Raw genomic sequence first — 18447 nt, forward strand, 5'->3', positions numbered from 1 at the left:
CCAGAATAGAGGCTGGTGGTAATAAAATTACACAGGCAACATATCATTTTGGCAAAGGAAATTCTCCGTGTTATGAGGTCAGAGGAAGCCCATTCCTTCATGGGGGCAGACAGAAAAAAGAAGCACTGCATTAGGTGAGTTATACACTCAAGTCACAAATCCCTTTAGTGACACAAATGTGCAGAATCCTGTCACCCAATGCAGCACTCGAAGCCTCCTGAGCTCTGTTCAGCAATTGTGCTGCTGTAATTCGAAGGAATGAGGGCAAACAAGTTTAAGGGGATGGGTGCACGTTGCCTTCTTGTTTCTTCCCAATGCACAGTGCTGCATGTGCAAGTGCTCACTTTTGTGTGTGCAAATGCACACTGGCACTCAAGGAATAGTTCAGCAAGGATTCTGTTTGATTTCTCAAAATACACCACTTGACTCCCTCGCAGACTTGCAGCACAAAGCTGGGGAATGTGCAGCAGCTGCAGGCCGAGTTCCCAGCAGGTGGCTCCAGGACTTGCTGAAACACTGCTCACCAAAGCACTTCCCTATGGAACACCTGCATGGAAACTGGCACATGGCAAGGGGCTCCCCAGAGGAGCTGCTGACAGAAACTTCACTCCAGAGGTAATTTCCACAGAACACTACTGAGCTCTTGAGTGCAGCATTCTCAACCTTGTCTTAATGGATATTTACCCAAAGTGCACCTAACTCTCATTTGAAAGCTTTCAAGTTCATTACAGTGGTAAATTTGCTTTACTAAGGAGTTCAAATACTCAACCCATCTGCATTACCTTCCCTTCTGCTCAAGGCTCATGTTCCCTTTTGCATCTCATTCCTGGGTGTAGGATTTTTTGCCTTTTTTCTTGGTTGGGCTTATACATATCTGACTTATTTTACTTCACTGCAAATTTGAAGAACAATTTATTTGCACACCTGGGAATGTTTTTGGTCTGAGAAGCAAAAAGCATCATGGACCAGAAAAGTCTGTAATGAATCTTCCTACTGGTTTAACGTGGAAGGCAGTCAATACTACAGTGATGGAGGTGATTAAAAAACAAATTAAAAGGGGGCACGGGGGAACACAGTCTGGATTAATATGAAGGCAAGAAACGTGTGTATTAAAATAATATCTTCTGTTCAACAAATTTACTCAATTTATTCAACAGATTCATATTTTAAGTCAGAGTTGCTAACAAAAATATGGCTTTGTTACCATTCACTTTTCTCAGTACTGAAGAACCTTTACAGTTCAGTTGTGACAACTAGAAACTTATGTCACTATAACCACATTTTCAAATAAATGCAAATCTTTGCTATAGTGATGATGTACCACACAAAGTCACAGGGAAAGTGCTTGACTAATGCAGCTCAGTTTTGTGATAGCACAATATTGATTTCAATTAATTAAACCATCAGTATTTATCATGGGGAGAAATGTGCTGAGTTCTGAGGCAAAGTTTAAGCAGACAGGAAGCATTTTTAGTATGCAGTGTGGATCTATTATGAGCATTTCCTTCAGTACTGGAGACAAAATTGATAAATCTATTTGACCTCTTGTTTCTAGGTTGCACTTACATGATCACACACCGAGAACAAACTGATACTACATTTCAGCAAGATTAAAAGATAAGCAGAAAGACAACTAAGTCTGGCCCTGAATTAATTATCCACGTGGTATTAATTTTCCTTCCCACTAGAGGCCACTGCTACCCTGTACAGAGCCGCTCCTGGAGCAGCAGAGACACATTCCCTTTGGCACCTCTGCACATTTACCCAACAGGCACATGTCAAATAACCACCTTCAAATAAATGACAAAGTCTACATTTCCCAGCTAATTTTGCATGTTACATAATTAACACCCCACACATGAGGAAAGGAGGCCTGAAAGAGGGGGGTGAATTTCTGTGGTGTTGCCACTGCAAACGGTTTCAAGTTTTGAACACCAGGATAATTTCATTGCCAATCAGAGCCCACATCTATTTTTCAACCTTTCTTCCAAAGGAGAAGCAGTGAGGTTCAGTGTTCCCTCCTCCCCTGATTATTTGGCTGAAGAACCAGCAAGAGAAAGTGCCATGAGGGAAACATCACACCTCCTGAAGAGTAGGTGGTAACAGAGAGAGGAAAGCAGGTAAGGGCAGAGCAGTAGTGCTGTACAAAAATACAGGATTCTGTAAGAGGGAGGAGTGAACCACAGGGATAGAGGAAAAAAGATGAATGAAACGGAAGAAGAAGTGTTTAAATGTACAACATCAGCAAACAAGTATCACTCCTCAGGACACGTGAGAATGTTCTTCCCTTTATTAAAATGTGCATAGCAACAGCAGGTAAGCAAAGGCACCTGCTTCGGTGTGGGAGGGTTTATGGCACAAGGGTAGCACAGGATCACACTCACCTGAGGCATGGAGGGGGGTCCTTTTGGTGACATTGTCCTTTACGGTGACAGAAGCACCCTGGCTGATGAGAGCTTCCACACACTCTGCGTGTCCTCTGAAGGCAGCCAGGTCCAGAGCAGTGCGTCCCTTCTCATCCTTAATATCCAGATCGACCAGAGACTGGAGAAGTACCTCCAGAGCTTGATGATGACCATTATAGGCCTGGAATTAGGAAATGTGTCATATAAAGAACACAACTCCTGTCTTTCAGAGACCTTTCCCATAAATTGTGAATAAAATCCATCCCTTTCAGTTTCTCCTAAACACAACAGAAATCACTGTTTCCTTGATTCCTCATGACTCTCTCTTCAACTTGAAATGATTTTTCCAAATTGCACTATCCTAAGAAATTAAAAAATTTCTAGTGTTTAGGAAAAGAAATTGTGATTCTTGATTTGCTCTAACCTTCTAGTACAACCCAAAGTGAGGAAATTTCAGGCAATAATTTGCCAAGCCAGCACAGGTCAATCAGCAATTAATTTTTTCACATGCTACGGTATCTGACAGGGAAATGTTTCCTTCAGAAACTAGATTCACTAGAGAGCTCCATGGATTATCACTGCTGGTCTCCAACTAAACAAAAGCGATTCTCAAAGCAGATTTTTGTGCAAATATAAACAAACTTGACATGCTGTTTACAGCTGATGCTTCATGGAGAATTCCTGCCAGCAGGATCATTTGGTAGAACAACTACAATGGACAAGCAGATGCACTTCCAGACCTACAGCCACACTGGGGCCAGCAGCACAAACACAGGTGGCATTGCAAAAACCCAGAGGACAGGGCCAGAAATTGGAAATGCTTTGTTCAGCTTTGTAGGGTCTGCCCTTCTCACCATCATACTCAGAGCATCCTTTTTATTTACACACAGTTGTACAGTTAGTATTATCAGAGTTGAAGCTGTGAACTCTCCATGCCTAAAGACATTAAAATGTGATGGGGCACAGCCCTGAAAAAATCTGCTCTAGCTGATTCTGCTTTTACCAGAGAGATGGGACTGGATCTCCAGAGGTCCTTGTCAACCTCAGCTATTCTGTGATCCTGCACAAGACAACTGGGAAGAGGAATCATGAATCTTGAGCTCTTGGGAGAGGGGAGCAATTGTTATCTGCTGGATCCTGTTGTGATATGCCAGCCTCTGTAGCATTCTCACAGGGCACTGCTGGGCTTTAAATGCTTTTCCACACCCTGCTGTGTAACAGATTTTTTGCACTGCACCTCTCCACCAGAACGTCAGAGAATCTCACTCCATGCTCAAAGCCTAGGCTCAAGCTTTGGTCCCATATTTATAAACTAGTTCTAAACACAAGTGGGAATTTCCATTTAATTTCACTTCAGTTTCTGTGTCATGTTCTTACCCAAGTGTTAGAGCAGGAAGAGCCAAGAACTTCAATGGCCTAAAACTTAGTTAACAATTCCAGCCCAGAACCTGGCTTTGCTACATCTAGGCCTACATCCCTACCCACCTTTTTCAAAACAAGCCTACAGTTAAACTTGCTTCAAAGCAGAGATTAAGGAACTCTCTAGAAGATACTGATCAAATGCTCTGTACATCTCATACTTACAGCTAAATGCAAAGGACTTTTTGTAGCTGCAGAATCAGATTCCTCAAACATATTGTTTGTTTTTTCCAGAAGCTGGGAAGAAAAAAATTAAGTCTTAAAACATTTTTACATGAGACATGATAAATTTTCATGGACTATAAATCTATAAATCAGCAAAGATGTATTTTGGCAACAGTAATTATTGAAGGATTGCAAAGTATTTTCAAGCTTTTCTGCACAGGGTAAAGCTATAAAACCAGTTTAAAAGCTTGTCATGAACATCCTTACCCTGATTAATTAGGTTCCATTAAATCCGGGGGCCTGCTTGGGTGAGAAAGGAGCCCTTAAAACAATGGATTTCTGGAATAGAGCCCTCAGTAAATTTACATTAGAGCAAGCTCCATTTCATGATTACACAGCATATGCAAGCCATGTCTGATACAGTGTTTTGGGTAATTCTGACACATAATTAGCACTGGGAATAATTATAACTGAGCTGTGAATCACTGATAAATTATAAAATTGACAGAAAGAACAATCTGCTCCTACAAATGACAGTCTTTCAAAATGCAACATGTCCCTGAACTCCTACAAACATCCAGTAATATCTAGCAACAAATTTGTATAATCCTCTTCATTTTATGGCTTAAACCCAAGGACATTTCCATCCATCTAGAAGGAGGAGCTATGGAAAAGCACCACTCCACAACAGGACATGAACCCTGACAACTTCTCCAGCTGAGGCTGCAAAGAAAATCATACACAGTATTGACAATGCAACATTTGTTGAGTGGCACTGCTCATGTGCATGGCCTTCTGCTTAATAATGACTCAGAGTCAGTGTCCAAAAGCCTTTGGGACTGGAAATTAGCATTTTACAGAAAATCAGCAATGGGAGACTACAAAGAAAGAAAAGCGTGACAGTCAACTAAAACTGACTTGTAATGTTTCTTAGGCTGCAAGGAAATTTTTCAGTCTTTGTTGGGTGGTTGGCTTGTTTGTTTTTTAAGACAGTAAAGAATTAATTAAAAGACTGAAAAAAAAGAAAGGAAGAAAGTTTTTGTAACAATCTGGGCAATTTAGGCTATGACAACATGGAAAATTCTCCAAAGAGACCATGAAAGGCTACAGGGGGCTTTAAACAATGATCTAGGCCTGAACTTTTGATGTAACAACTTTGTCTGCAATAGACTTGATTCAATGGTAAATTTTTCCAAAAATCAAAGTGGAATACAAATTAGCCTTAATAATGCACAAGGTGTTACAAATCTTTTATTCAACAAGGACATTAATCTGAATCCTATGGAAAAGCTAGAAAATTAAGGAATCATTTAATTTACTTGTATATTTTGTGCCTAGCAATATGTCAAGACTATGTGTTGATAAAAATACCAGTCATAAGCAAGTAGGTGTGTGTATGAACAGGTAATGCAAATTTTAACACTTCTCTAGAGCTAAGGGGAAGAAAAAAAAAAAATCAAGCCTCCCACCAGTTTCTTGGTAGGTTTGGGGCAGAGTTAAGAAATGCATTTGGTGTTGTCATGTGGAACCACCTCCAGTTAAAATACTGTTCTCTTATATAAGAGAGCTGTGAACAGGATGAAGCAGTAGCCAGCTCTGAATACACAAATGCATCTGATTTTTCTCTAGTGAGTAAACAAGCTAAAAAATCCAACCAAGGAAACCCAAGCACTAAGCCTGCCCCCTTGCCTACCTGATACTGGCCTTTAGTCTATGTCCATGAGGCCAGCACAGCAGACTAATTTAATCATTTTTAATTACATTTATCATCACATGTTGAAATTCCAGGATCAAAATCATAACAAGTAAATAGTTCCCATCACCTGTCAGAAGGCTCCAAAAGTCTCCTGGAACAAGGCAGATAATTGCCTTTCAAATAGATGAAAAAAACCACATAGAAAATTGACAAAATTAAGGCTCTAAAGGCACAAATTGTGGGATTGGAGAGCCCCTCACAAAAGGCATCTCCATGGCTTAGAGTCAAAGCAGCTTAGGCTGGTGCAGACCAGGCTTAATGAGCTTATTAGTCATAAGGCTGAATATCTCCATCATAAAGTCAAGTGCAAACATGAATTTGATGGCAAACCTGGTAGCTCTCAGAAACAGAGCCATACACTGCGAGAGCAGAAATTATAAAGGAGAACAAGAAGAGGAAGATAAAAGACACAGCACTAATAATTTTTTCGGCATTCCTTGACAAGCATCATTTTCTAACAGTTAAGTCACTTGAATGATAAACATAGTGTACAAAGAGATTAAAAAATACCAAGTCCAAGTCACCAAGAAATTCTCCAGTTTTACCAGTGTTTCTATGGTTCTATGGATGCATTTATAGTAAATTACATGTACTTGTTATAATAACACAGAACAGTGTGTCCTTGGGGGACTCTAGTTCCATTGTACTTGGAAGAAGCTATTCATAGTTGCATCTGTTTTTAAAAAGGTAAATTTATCATTCAAAATCATTTGTCCTGGCAGCCATGGAAACTTAAATCCCACAGAGCAATCCCAGTGTGTCTGCTGTGCTGCAATCCATACCTGCCTGTGATGCTGCATTTCACCAAGGACAGACAAATAAGCATGATATACCAGCAGTCTATGGTTACTGGTGGCTGACTGGAGAATGTCCCAGAATATTGCATTTCTTATTTTCTAAGACTTTAAAAGTTTGACTTGATGGCATTTCTCTGTATTGACTGCTGCAGGTTTTAGGTGGATGTCAGAATTGTGCAAAGACCCTGCATGTGAAACTGAGGGCCACCCTTCCCCGTGGGCGGGTCAGAACCTTTCTAAAGCAAGGCTACCCTTCTTCTCTTTCTGCCTCTTGGAAATGCCCAGCACGACCCTTTCACTTCCCATGACACCACCACTTAATACTGTAAGTAATTATTTTGTGAGGTCTTCTTCAGACTCAGAAACAGTAACATGAATGCTTTGAGAGATGCAGACTAAGATAAAGTATCAATTACTCAGTTCTAGTCTACCAAACTAACAGTACTACAAAGTGGCTATTATAAACTCTCTTCTCTTCCCCAGTTCAGCATGAAGATGAATAACTTTTTTTTACAGTTCTCACCATTTCATTTGTGCAGTAAGGGTATTTACAGGCATAAGAGGATTTACTGCTTGATTTTATTCTCTGGTTATAATAAATTACTACATAGCAGGATACAGTGTGGGTTCCCCCCTTTATTTTTGGGGCATTCAGATATGCCAGTTAATGAGTCAGGATACTTCCTATGATTGTCCTCATAGAATATAATATATTCTAAAACTCAGCTCTGGTTTAAAAAAATAAAAAAAGAAAAGAAAAAAGCACAGCTTCATGGAGCTTGTCAGTAATTTTAAATTACCATTAAGCAGAAAGAGATAATACTTTCATCATGCATAAAAGGTTTAAGCTACACTTTTCAAAGCAAGAGTCAAAAGAAACTTCAAACCATAGACAGTGAAACGATGGGCACTATCTCAAACCCTGAAAGAGAACAGAATGTGTGATCCTGTCCAAGCCATCAAGCACAGGCACCTCCAGGCACAGCCATTTCAGTGCACTCCCAATATGTCCCAGGTTTGTGCTAACTGGCACTGCAGTTAAAGGGACTTTTCTTGGAGAATTTTACTGTTTTATTAAGGCAGCTTTGACATTCCAACACACATTGCCAATACTGGTGGGGAACCCCTGCAGTTTGGTGCTATTCATGCTAATTGTAAAATGGCAAAGCATTAGATTGCCTGTGCATATTCTAAAAATGGCCTTTACTCTGAAAAGTTATTAATCTAACAGTGTTCAGAAATGTCCACACATGTGAAGAGCTGATCAAAAGGCAATAAAGACTAAAGAAATAGTTGGATACTGCTCCTCTGCAACAATTATGCAGCGATGCTGCTGATCACTTACAAGGTCATTCAGAAGTGGCAATTAGTCATGATTTTTAATGTCACTTTCTGAAGTGAATATATGAGCTAGGTGTCACTTTGCATCTCGTATTTCCTGCTAAATTGCAACAGATAATTGTCTCTGCTCTGGGAAAACATGCCACCAGCAGCTTCTTTTAAATAAAGGCTTTTCCAGCAAGTAGCCAGCACAAAATTAACGAACCTCATCAGCTTTTTCTGATGGTATAGAAAAGAGCAGTAAAATGGACCTCTGTACTACTTTATCTCCATCAGGGAAGCACATTTTAAAATCTCAGAATTATTCCTGATTGATGAAAAATTCAAAAGGTGAAGTGGCACAAACACATCCTCAGGGGAACAGGTAATCCTGTAAGCTCTCTCTGTATTTGTAAATACACATGATTATTATCTTAATTTGATCAGGTTAAAGCCAATATGCCTCTTAACCTAGTGCTGATGCTTTCCTAAGATCAGGCTTTAAAAATCCAATTCATCAGTACTGACATCCATTTCACTCACATGCACAGATAGGGGTGAAGTTAACTTAAGCAAGAAGTATTTCAACAAGAGCTTAGGCTGACTGAGCCGAAAGAGATGTGTTAGTAGCTCCATGAAATTCCTCCTATACAAAGATTAAGTATCCAATACCCACCAGAACAGTCACCACCATACAAACAGGACACTTACCTGGCATGTAAGAGAACAATGTCTTTAAACATATCTAAATGTGAAACTCGAGCAGGCCTCGGGCTGTTCTCAGCCGGGGCACTGATCTTCTGCTGGAGCTCTTCCACTCCATACAAAATCACCTCATGTTAAGCCACCGGAGTGCCATACTCATTGGGTCAGAGACACAGGTCATTGTCACCCAGTGAGTATTTAAACAATGCAGAACAGCTCCAAATGAGAGTGAGAGGTCACCCCCAGTACCAGCCTGCGTAATATGTTGGTTATGATGTAGAAGTCCAATTCCTTTGTCAGTCAGAGCAAGGATTTGAACCTGGGACTTTCATACTCAAATCACATAGATCATGATTCCTTCTGGCCAGAAATTCTACCTCAGAGGTTCTGTAAAACCTCACACTTTGCTTTAAAGACTCTCTTAACCAAAGAAACTTGCAAATCATAAAGGTGTGCAAAAGGTATAGGAAGGCTTATATTTAGAGAAATTATTATCCTTAGAAGTTTGCTCTTTAGATAGAAAACTTGAGAACTGGTAAAATACAGTGACAGTTGATTTTTAAAATGTGCATTTCAGTGTTATTTTTGCTACTCTCCTCTCATTTGAGCCTCTACTCTGAAACACACACAAGTACTTTTTAAATTCAAGCTCACTTGAAGCCACGTAATTTACATTTCTTCTCCGAAACACTTTAAAATTGGCCACAAACTTCCAGAAAACAGACAAGTGTGGTTCCATTTCACATTACCAAAGGCAAAATTACTTTAACATCCAGGGAAGTGTCATGCCAGCCAGGTACGTGCACTGGACTCACAGCTCCTAAGACTGACTGAGGAGAAGCAACAGCCTTGAGCAAAGCTGGAGCCTGCAAGCAGCAGGAAGAAGGAATTCCAATGGAAGCAGAAGCAGCACACATGCAATTGCTTCAAGTACATGGCATGCTGGTTAAGAGTTGTGATTCTTCTTCCTCAGGCTTCACCAGAGTGAATACAAGATTTGCAAAATACTAAGAAGTTTAAATAAAAGTACACAACATGCAATCGCTTTTCATTTACTCACTATATCCAATGGAGTTTTGCTTCCAATCTAATTAAAAATGTCAATTAGAATTAAAATAATTAAAGACAGAAACACTCAAATGTAATGGTAATATGAAAATGTTTCTTGATTTGTTTTTTCCTGTACAATAACTGCATTGCAAGCAGTGCATGAACAGAATCATGGACCTGACCCTGTGTGCCCCACCCCTCCACTCTCCACACCCAGAGGAAATACTCCTGAAGCAATGACAGCACAGCCACTGCAGATAGATATCAGTTACATTACTTCATAGGGAGGAAGGAAGAGAGGAGAATAATGAGAATGTTTAAGATCAATCTCAATTGACAAAACACAGATCAACAGATATGTAATACACACACACTGTGGGAGGCTTTGCTTAATGAAGTCAGATTGCTTTGTAAACCTACAAATACCAATAAACCAGTGACAGGCTTTTTTTAAAGTCTACTCATGCAGGCAAACATCTAGCCTTGGATAAATAAACCTGACTGCACCCCTAAAATCCCAGTGGCCACAGTTCTTTCTGAGAGCTAATGCAATATGCCATGATCAAATGTCCTTTTCTTTGGATTCAGTAGACTTGAGGGAGCCAGATATTCTTCACACATAACATTTAAACACCACACATACACAGATACACAGAAAGGTATTTCAGGCAACAGCAGAAGTCCATGATCTCTTTCCTAACTGAAGGAAAAATGTCTCCTGAAGTTCTGCAGTGGCCTTGTTGTTCTCTGTCAGATTTAAGTGTCTTGCTTCTCCACCCCAGGAAAATAAAACTACAGACTAAAAAAGACCAGATGTGTCAGAGAGACAGAAAATAACCCCCAGAGATGCTAAGCAATACTCTATCCTACAAGGCAAAGTGCCAGCAGAGTGCCAGGGCAGAAAGTAAATTCCTGCCCTCATTGATTTCCTAAGCAGCATTAGCTTTTTAGAGACTATTTTTAGAATTCAAATTATCTAGTTTCCAAAACATAAAATCTAATCCAAATTGCACATCTACAAACTTACACCAGTACATCTAGCATATGTGGGCTCCTACTGATTATTTAAACAGTGGGTACATATTGCACAAATGCTGACATCAAAACTCAAACAATGAAATCAGTCTGCCATGATTTGGGGGATTCTACAACTGACAAATTAGGTCTATTAAATAGACAAATTAGGTCTATTTAAGTTATTTTTGAGCGTTAAGTTCCTTTTTAGAACCACTTAAGTTACTGACTTTGTGCTTCTCTGCTCCATGTGGGAAAAGCTCTCATAGGCACAGGTACAAAATAACTCATCACACAAGCACTGCTGCCCCTCAGACAAAATGCTCCCTTTAAGAAAGAAGGTGTTGGTTGTGGAGACACGCAGGCAATTATGAAGCAGAAAACCCAGGTTATATCCCCCACATAAAGACATCTGGGCAGACAGAGGCCTAAGAGCTGCCACTGGACAAGCATCCAAGCCAGATCCCCCTGTGGAAAACAGGTTTTTAACACCTATCCCAGCCCCTGTGATTCGCTCACCAGTAATTACCAGTGTCCTGCTCTCAGATCAATGAACACATTTGTGTTCACAGCACACAGGTAATTAGCAGCAGCCACACTGAAGATTTATGGAATCTGTGATTTCAATTTCTCCACAGGTTAAGGAACCATGTGTTTGAAGGCAGGGCAGTGCAGAGCTGCTCTGACCAAAGGTGTTCCCCAGCCTCTCCATTCCCAGTGTGGCACCTCCCCCTGCCCCTGCTCCCCAACACACCCAAAGAGATTTGCCTTTTCTTCTGGCCACAGCTTCTGGTTAAACCATGCTCTCCTCCCATCCTCAAATCATTTAGCCCCTGTGACCATTCAATTTCTGTTAGTCAGAGAAGGAATTACATTTGCTGATGGAATAAAGAGAGGAGCAGATTAAAAGAAAAAGTATTCATCAATTCTTACAGTCAGAAAAGAGATTTCACTAGAGGAAACAGGCATTTAATTCTGTTTGGCCTAGCATTGCACAGAATCCTGTTTTTATCAGCATAAAATGCTTGACTTTCTCTCTGGATAGAATTTTAATGTGAAATTACAATTCAAATTCCACTCTTTTCACACCAATAAAGATCTTGTGATAAGAGATCATTTCAATGTAAAAAAATCCACAGCATTTTTCTTTTTTTCAAAGCAGTTGGTGATGTGATCAGCTCTAAAATACCAGGTAGCAGTCATGGCTGGTATCACTGAGTACCACTAGCAAAGTCAGCCCCAGCCTAAACAAACCTGAAGAAGTTATTTCTAGAAGCAGGAAGGTAGGTGGGAGTTTCAGTGGCTTGCAAGCACACATGCCCACCACTCAGCCTTCACGAATGGCTCCCTACAGATGGAGAAACAACTGAGGAATTGGCTTCCACTCTTCTCTTTTTAGCATCATCACATCATTCATTGCAGGGCAGCTACCCCACTAATGTTCCAGACAACCTAAAGGTTCTCCAGGAAAAAAGCTGCTCTTGTTGAGCTCTGTGGTTGAACACACAAAACATAAATTTTGTTTGGGTCAAAGATATGACCTTTTCAGTATTAATCCTTATTTCTCCTAATACCTTCCCCACAAAGAAATGTAGCTAAGTTCCAGCCAAGGTACTGGGCTCACAGTAAACATTAAAGTCAAAGAATGAATATATGTTTCCATAGATAAACCGGCCTTTCTCTAAACTGCATTCAAATGTGTGAATATTTTATAATGCTGAGAAACTGTGGTGCTTAAAGCATAATTTGCATAAATTGCCCAGTGAAGGAAATGCCACTGGATACCACATCTTTTTCTTTGGACTTAATTTTTAAAGTGAACATTTATTTAGAAATAAGCTCTCTTAGATACTTGGTTAAAAATCGAGGAGGACAGGGTCTTTTATAAACTTGACATATTCTGGAACACCAAAACAATTCCCTAACATTTTGCTGAAGTTTGGTATTGTGCATGTAGGGAAATACTAGTATTCATTAAAAACAATATAATTGCTGCAGCCCCCTTGACTTAGTTTTGACCAGAATTAAAGCTCCATATTTCATATGAACTCTTTCCTCTAAACAAGTTTTAGGCCAATAAAGAACTGTCTTGCTCTAGGTAAGGTGATTCCTAGGCATTTTCATTTATCAGCTATAAATAATAAACAAAAAATATTTACCCAGGGGATAAAATAGTAAAATGACAGCTAATATGGCACTGAAAAAAATGGTTTATGTACATAATCTGGCGTGACTTTGCTTTCAGCCCTTTTGCCATCCTGAATCCCAGCATGGCAAAGAAATCAGTGGTGGTGCCTGTGTCAACTAGTTAAGAATTATCAAATGTAAAGCTGTTAAACTCAGGATTTGGTAACTCATGACAAAAATACTGAGTCAGCTTCTTCTGACAGTGGGTGCAAAGATGATCTTGGTCCTGCTGTTGGATGAGTACAAATGGTTTCTGACACATTTAGCCTTTGTATTGCAGAGAAAAAATTACATGCCTGCTACCCTCCAAACACCAGTGGAAAAATCCTGGTCCCAACAAAACTTTGAGGCTGGCACCCTAGCACACAACAGTCCTGGTCCTGTGATGCAGAGGACTAAGATTCATGGCAGTTGTTTTTCACCACTGTACACAGAACAGCTGCATGACTAACTCTGTAAATGATGGTTGACCTTGGGTTTCCATGCTCTAGCTATAGTCACAAATACAGGAAGGCTGACAGGGTAAAACATGGAGTTTTTCTGCCTGAATACAGACCCCTTGCTGCACAGCTCTGGCCTACCCAGTTGGCATTTCAGCCCTCCAGATTAACAGAAAACCTCTGACATGCACTGCATTCCCAGCTCTTCCTTTTGTCTGCCCACCTAAGCAATGCCAGGATTTGATAGCAGGTCATTGCCTACAACTGATATGTGCAGAAAATGTGCCCAGCAACAAGTGAAGAAAAGAGAGGGGAGCTTGCTCCATGCCCAGTCCATGCCTCACAGCACACAGGGACTAGGATATGGAAGCTGAAAGAGAATCCCCAGTGAAGATGCTCCCCCTCCATCACCACAGCACAGTCACCAGAGATCAGTGCTAGGAGAAGGCAAGGCCAGACCCACTGCCACAAGCAGCAAATGAGCAGTGCTATTTTAACTCTCCTAAATATACATGCCTGCAGGTGGGAGCTAACAGGACTCAATATCCCACCTGAAATTCTGCCCCAGGCCTGCCCTGGAGGAGTTACTGCCCAGGTTTCCAAGCTGCTGGAACCAGCTGCAGGCCAGCAGCAGCATTTTCCTGTCGTGGCACATGTGGTGTGAAGGCAGCATGTGCTGTGCAGAGCTCCTTCTCAATAACTGAATACTTGACTCTTCAACACAGAAAGAACCAAACAACATGTAACACTGAACAACACACAGTGTCCTAACTAGACCATTAATATCTATACAATTTTCCAAATGGAGCTTCCTTTAGGAAGCAATTAAAGTCAATTTATATGTAACATATACTATATATATTATAGTGTGTATATATAATGTATATATTACTAATACATATGTTATAATTTTGGATCATCCTGTATATCAAGCAATTAAGACTCACCTTTATGACACTTTAACAAGTCACATACATCTATAAATCCATTCTATACATCTCCCAAATCCAACGTTTGGCTAAAAATTTTTGGTTTCTTAGAAGATGCAATTACTAATAAAAAAAAAAAAATAAAACCCCCAAAATTCTCAGCTGCTTTTCATATAAGGTTCATCTTGATTATGGTTACTGTATCAATGTTGCTATGGTTTTGCCAGAGACAAAAAAGAAAGGCATGAAGCAAAAATCAAAGTGCCAGGTGGATCAGGCATATTCACTGTCATTTACCAGGAACTGTCCCTTGCTCCTGGCACTTAGGCATACACTGGGAATATTTTGATGATGCTTAAAATTAATTTGTGCATACATAAACTCCACTCGAAGTCAACCCTTAAGCACCAGGTTGTTGAATAAGACTTGACTATTGAGATAAACATATTTTTAACATACATTTGAGTGCAAATATTTACTGTCCCTTTTGCAGGTTTTCACAGATTTCTTATTATCCAAAGAAGCGCAATAGTAGCCATGAGGGGAGCTGACATTCCTGGCACACGCACATTCAGTATCAGCAGACCAAGACTCACCAGTTCCAAGCACTGGCGGTGCCCGTAGGCAGCAGCGTAATGCACAGTGTTGTAGCCCTCCTTGTCCTGGATGGATGGGTTGGCATCGTTTTGGAGAAGGAACTCGAGACACCTGTGGACAATTCACTGGGGTAAATGTGGGCTAACAACATTCAACAGGCTTAGCCCTCACTGCAGCTGGGAGTGGCACTGAAAGCTGGCAGTGCATCCTGCATTTCGAGCAGCACCTCAAATCACTTTTCACCAATAGCTCCTCACATTCACCGTGTTTTTAAACAGAAAATCCCCACTTGTCTTTAAAGATCAACTTAGTGAAAAAAAATCTTCAACCTAACTCATGTGGCTGCTCTAGATTACAAAATTCATTTCCTATTAGAAAGCCTGCAAGATTCTGTACACATGACATATACAGAACTGCTGCTCCTCACATACAAACTCAGATATCAAACCATCAGCCTCCAAATATGCACTAGGGCAGGCTGGAGAAAAAAGATTGAACTGAGTTACATGAATATATTCTCTTCTTTGCTGGCTTTTTTTAATCATGTTTTTCAAAAGATCCTTTTTGCTCTTTCTAGCCGTTGCCACTTTCTCTTATACCATCAAGATACTGTCATTTTGTTATTAGTACTTTCTTGCCTAGCCTGTAATCTGGAGTGAATGTAAGGCCATTATATGATAAAGGGGATTTTTTTAAAAAATTATTAAGCAGATAGATTAAAATGTTAATTCAAGCGAATGCACTGAGAAAGCCATTGGCTACTTCTTTTTGCAACATACAGACTATGCTGTGCATGACACCAAAGACACTGTGTGATACTAAAGCACATGATATGAAGAATTATAAAATTACTGAAGCTGTACATTTTCCATTAAGAAACAGCACCAAGCAGAGAAACAGAAATATCAGGGAGCATGTGCACAAAGAGCGTGGAGCTTTTTTCTTTAGGTTAGCCCTCACTGAAGCCAAGCATTGTTTTTTGCAGAGCGAGGAACAAGCAAGAGCAGAGTGTTAGGCTGCAAGCCAAAGCTGTGGCATTCTCCAGGAATGAAGTCTAACTGCTTTTGTGACACCAAACTTACAATGCAGCTTCTTTTTCCTTCATCTCAGTGGCTCTTTCAAGTTCTTCAGCATTTTCATGGGAGTTACCTAAAATATTCTTTCTTCTTAGCACAGAGGACAGAAAAATGCAACTTATTCTCAAAATACCACACTGGTGATTCTGATGCAGTCTGCTACCCACCCCCAATCTCCTCTTCAAGGAGCTGACTTCCTCCAGCCAACAATTATACATGTTAACTGAGTGCATGGATCTGCAGGTAGTAAGTTTTGAAAGCTGTGGAGACAACTATAGTGTGTTTATTGACCACAAGTCAATGCCAGAAAAAAAAAAAAGTTAAATTCTGGTTTCTGTCAAATACAGTTTGACCAACGCTTTCTAGAACCCTTCGATTTCAACCACAGCAATGTTGTGCACTTTTTTCCTTTCCAGAGAGTAACTCAGGATTACTACACCTTTCTTCCTCCTGCAGAAAGCTTCTAGTTCTTCTCTAGCATTTAGGATTTAGAGCAATTTTAATCACTGATACTAAATCACTCTATCTCAAGTCTGCATTAGCTGACTCGCCTCACTTTCTGTCAAATATCTTGGCAACACTGTGTGATCTCTTGGTCAGGCTCTTCTCCCTGCTCATTAACTACCCACATCCAGAGTTGATGATGAATATTCTTTGGAATGAGATTGCCTGACCTTGGAAGATTTTTGACATTCAGCAGGAAAAAAAATAATTTGCTGACCTATAAAATAATGGTCTGCAAATAGCATTTCATCTATGTAATAAGGCTTCTTGCAGAACATCTCAAATTGAAAACTTTAATGAGAAACACCATCACCACATTAGAATCAATTTAGGTTTGGATTGTGAGGACAAATAAAAGCCATATACTTCTTTCAAAGTCCAGGATGCAACTAAAAGAAGCTTTTTTTTTTTTTTTAAATGAGGGATAAAAGTAGATACATCCTGAAGTTAACCAAGGGCTTGTTTAAATGCAGGAACTTCACCTACCAAGAACCAAAAGCTGAAAAACACACACTGAATCATCATTCTCAACCTCCCCCCAAGCAACACCTCACCCTGGTAAGACAGAATTAGAAACAGGCAGTGGTGAAAGCCTTTCTACAAGCCTACACTGGTTTTCATGCAAAGCACAGACCTCTGATGACCCTGCCTCCTCCTTCCCAGCATTGTTCAGGTTTGAGGGTGATGGGGAAGACGTTCTTTGTATCAGTATTATCACAGCAAATGATGAAGATGCTCTCGAGGCTCTGATGTGGCATTCAGGACTCTGCCATAAAGTTAAACCCAACTTCCCCTGCTGTGGCATTGAGGTGGTGTTCTGCTGGGGGAGATGCAGCTGTACTTTTACCAGACTCCACTATGCAAGAAACCAAAAACTAGATCCTTAATGTCTAGAGACACTGTGAGACAGAAAAGCATAGGATGACCTAAAATAAATACAGGTTGCTAACAGTTTTAAGAGAGGATTATTGAGTCTGGTTTATACAGTGTTGTAAGGAAGAGATTGCCAGAATATTCAACTATTTGGGAATTAAAATTGCAGTCACTAACCACAACTATTTTCCCCTTTTCTCACAAGAACAACACTGTGTTGTGACAAAGGCTATTCCTCAGACCTCTCTCTAAAAAGGTAACCTGTTTGTACAGGGGGAGCATTTCTATCTGCTCTGACAGTGGAATAGCACTGATGGTTAGATCTATCCCACCTTTCCCACAAATCTGTCAAAATGCCCAAATGTCTGTCACTGCAGTCCAGAAAACCTCTCCTTCTGCTATCTCTTGCTCTAGCCCTTCTGATGGACTTGCAAAGCAAATGCAGAGAATTCTCTGGGCTTAATCTTGTGAGGAAACCACACAGAGGAAAACAGAAGACATTAACACTGTGGAAATAGTTCTGTAGGGCAGGGTGGCTGCAAAACTGTGTGTTCCTTCAGAGGTAAACCGTGGAGCTGAAATGCCTTATCATCTGGGGGTTTGGCTTCCAGTCAGAGCAGCTCACTGTGGAGCTATGCATACATCTGAGAGGAATTCCTGTGCTAGTGGCATCGTTTTTTGGCTCAAACAGCACAGCATCATGAGGAGACTAAAATGACAGTGATTAGCAAAACACCCAAAGCAGGAATTCCTCAGAGCTCTCTTACTTTCGGTCCATGTCAGAAGCAGCAGCATAGTGCAAAGGGGTGCGTCCCCAGTCATCTGTCTCATTAATATTGGCTCCTGTTGTCACCAGTGTCTCGATGCAGTGGAAATGACAATTTGCAGCTGCATAGTGCAAAGGTGTCCTGCAACATAAGTGGCAATTTGTTACCTCATATTCCAGCATGTACTGAGGAGGATAAAGATAAATCTCAACTGCTGCATTCCTACAGATTTCCAGCACGTCAATATCAGCACTTATTTAACAAAATACTGTGTTAATAGGAAGTTCTGGTGCTGCTATGAAGCCTGATAGGATACAGAGCATCCATCTGTGTCCTGCAAACAGCCTAATGCCTGTGAGAGCCTGCTGTGGCTCTGCAGACACGCTACTTCTCCCAGCTGGGAGGCAGAGCAAAGCACAGAGTCCATCACAGCATCTTGTTCA

General features: G+C 40.5%; 1 protein-coding gene across 9 annotated transcripts in view; it reads right to left on the reverse strand.

Annotated features, from left to right (window-relative positions):
- ANKRD44 (ankyrin repeat domain 44) overlaps nucleotides 1-18447 on the reverse strand; it is a 127975-nt gene that overhangs the window by 16136 nt on the left and 93392 nt on the right. For 6 of the 9 annotated variants that reach the window (XM_033064209.1, XM_033064207.1, XM_033064208.1 and 3 more), the window contains exons 14-18: nucleotides 18005-18145; nucleotides 15867-15947; nucleotides 14784-14895; nucleotides 3990-4061; nucleotides 2385-2586 (exon numbers count right to left, since the gene is read on the reverse strand). In XM_033064209.1, coding sequence (XP_032920100.1) covers nucleotides 2385-2586; nucleotides 3990-4061; nucleotides 14784-14895; nucleotides 15867-15947; nucleotides 18005-18145 — 608 coding nt within the window. Of the gene's footprint in view, nucleotides 1-2384; nucleotides 2587-3989; nucleotides 4062-14783; nucleotides 14896-15866; nucleotides 15951-18004; nucleotides 18146-18447 lie in introns of all 9 variants that reach the window. The other 3 variants (XM_033064203.1, XM_033064206.1, XM_033064202.1) reach the window with 1 other exon arrangement.

The sequence above is a fragment of the Catharus ustulatus genome, chromosome 7 (assembly GCF_009819885.2).
Source record: "Catharus ustulatus isolate bCatUst1 chromosome 7, bCatUst1.pri.v2, whole genome shotgun sequence".
Taxonomy (NCBI): domain Eukaryota; kingdom Metazoa; phylum Chordata; class Aves; order Passeriformes; family Turdidae; genus Catharus; species Catharus ustulatus.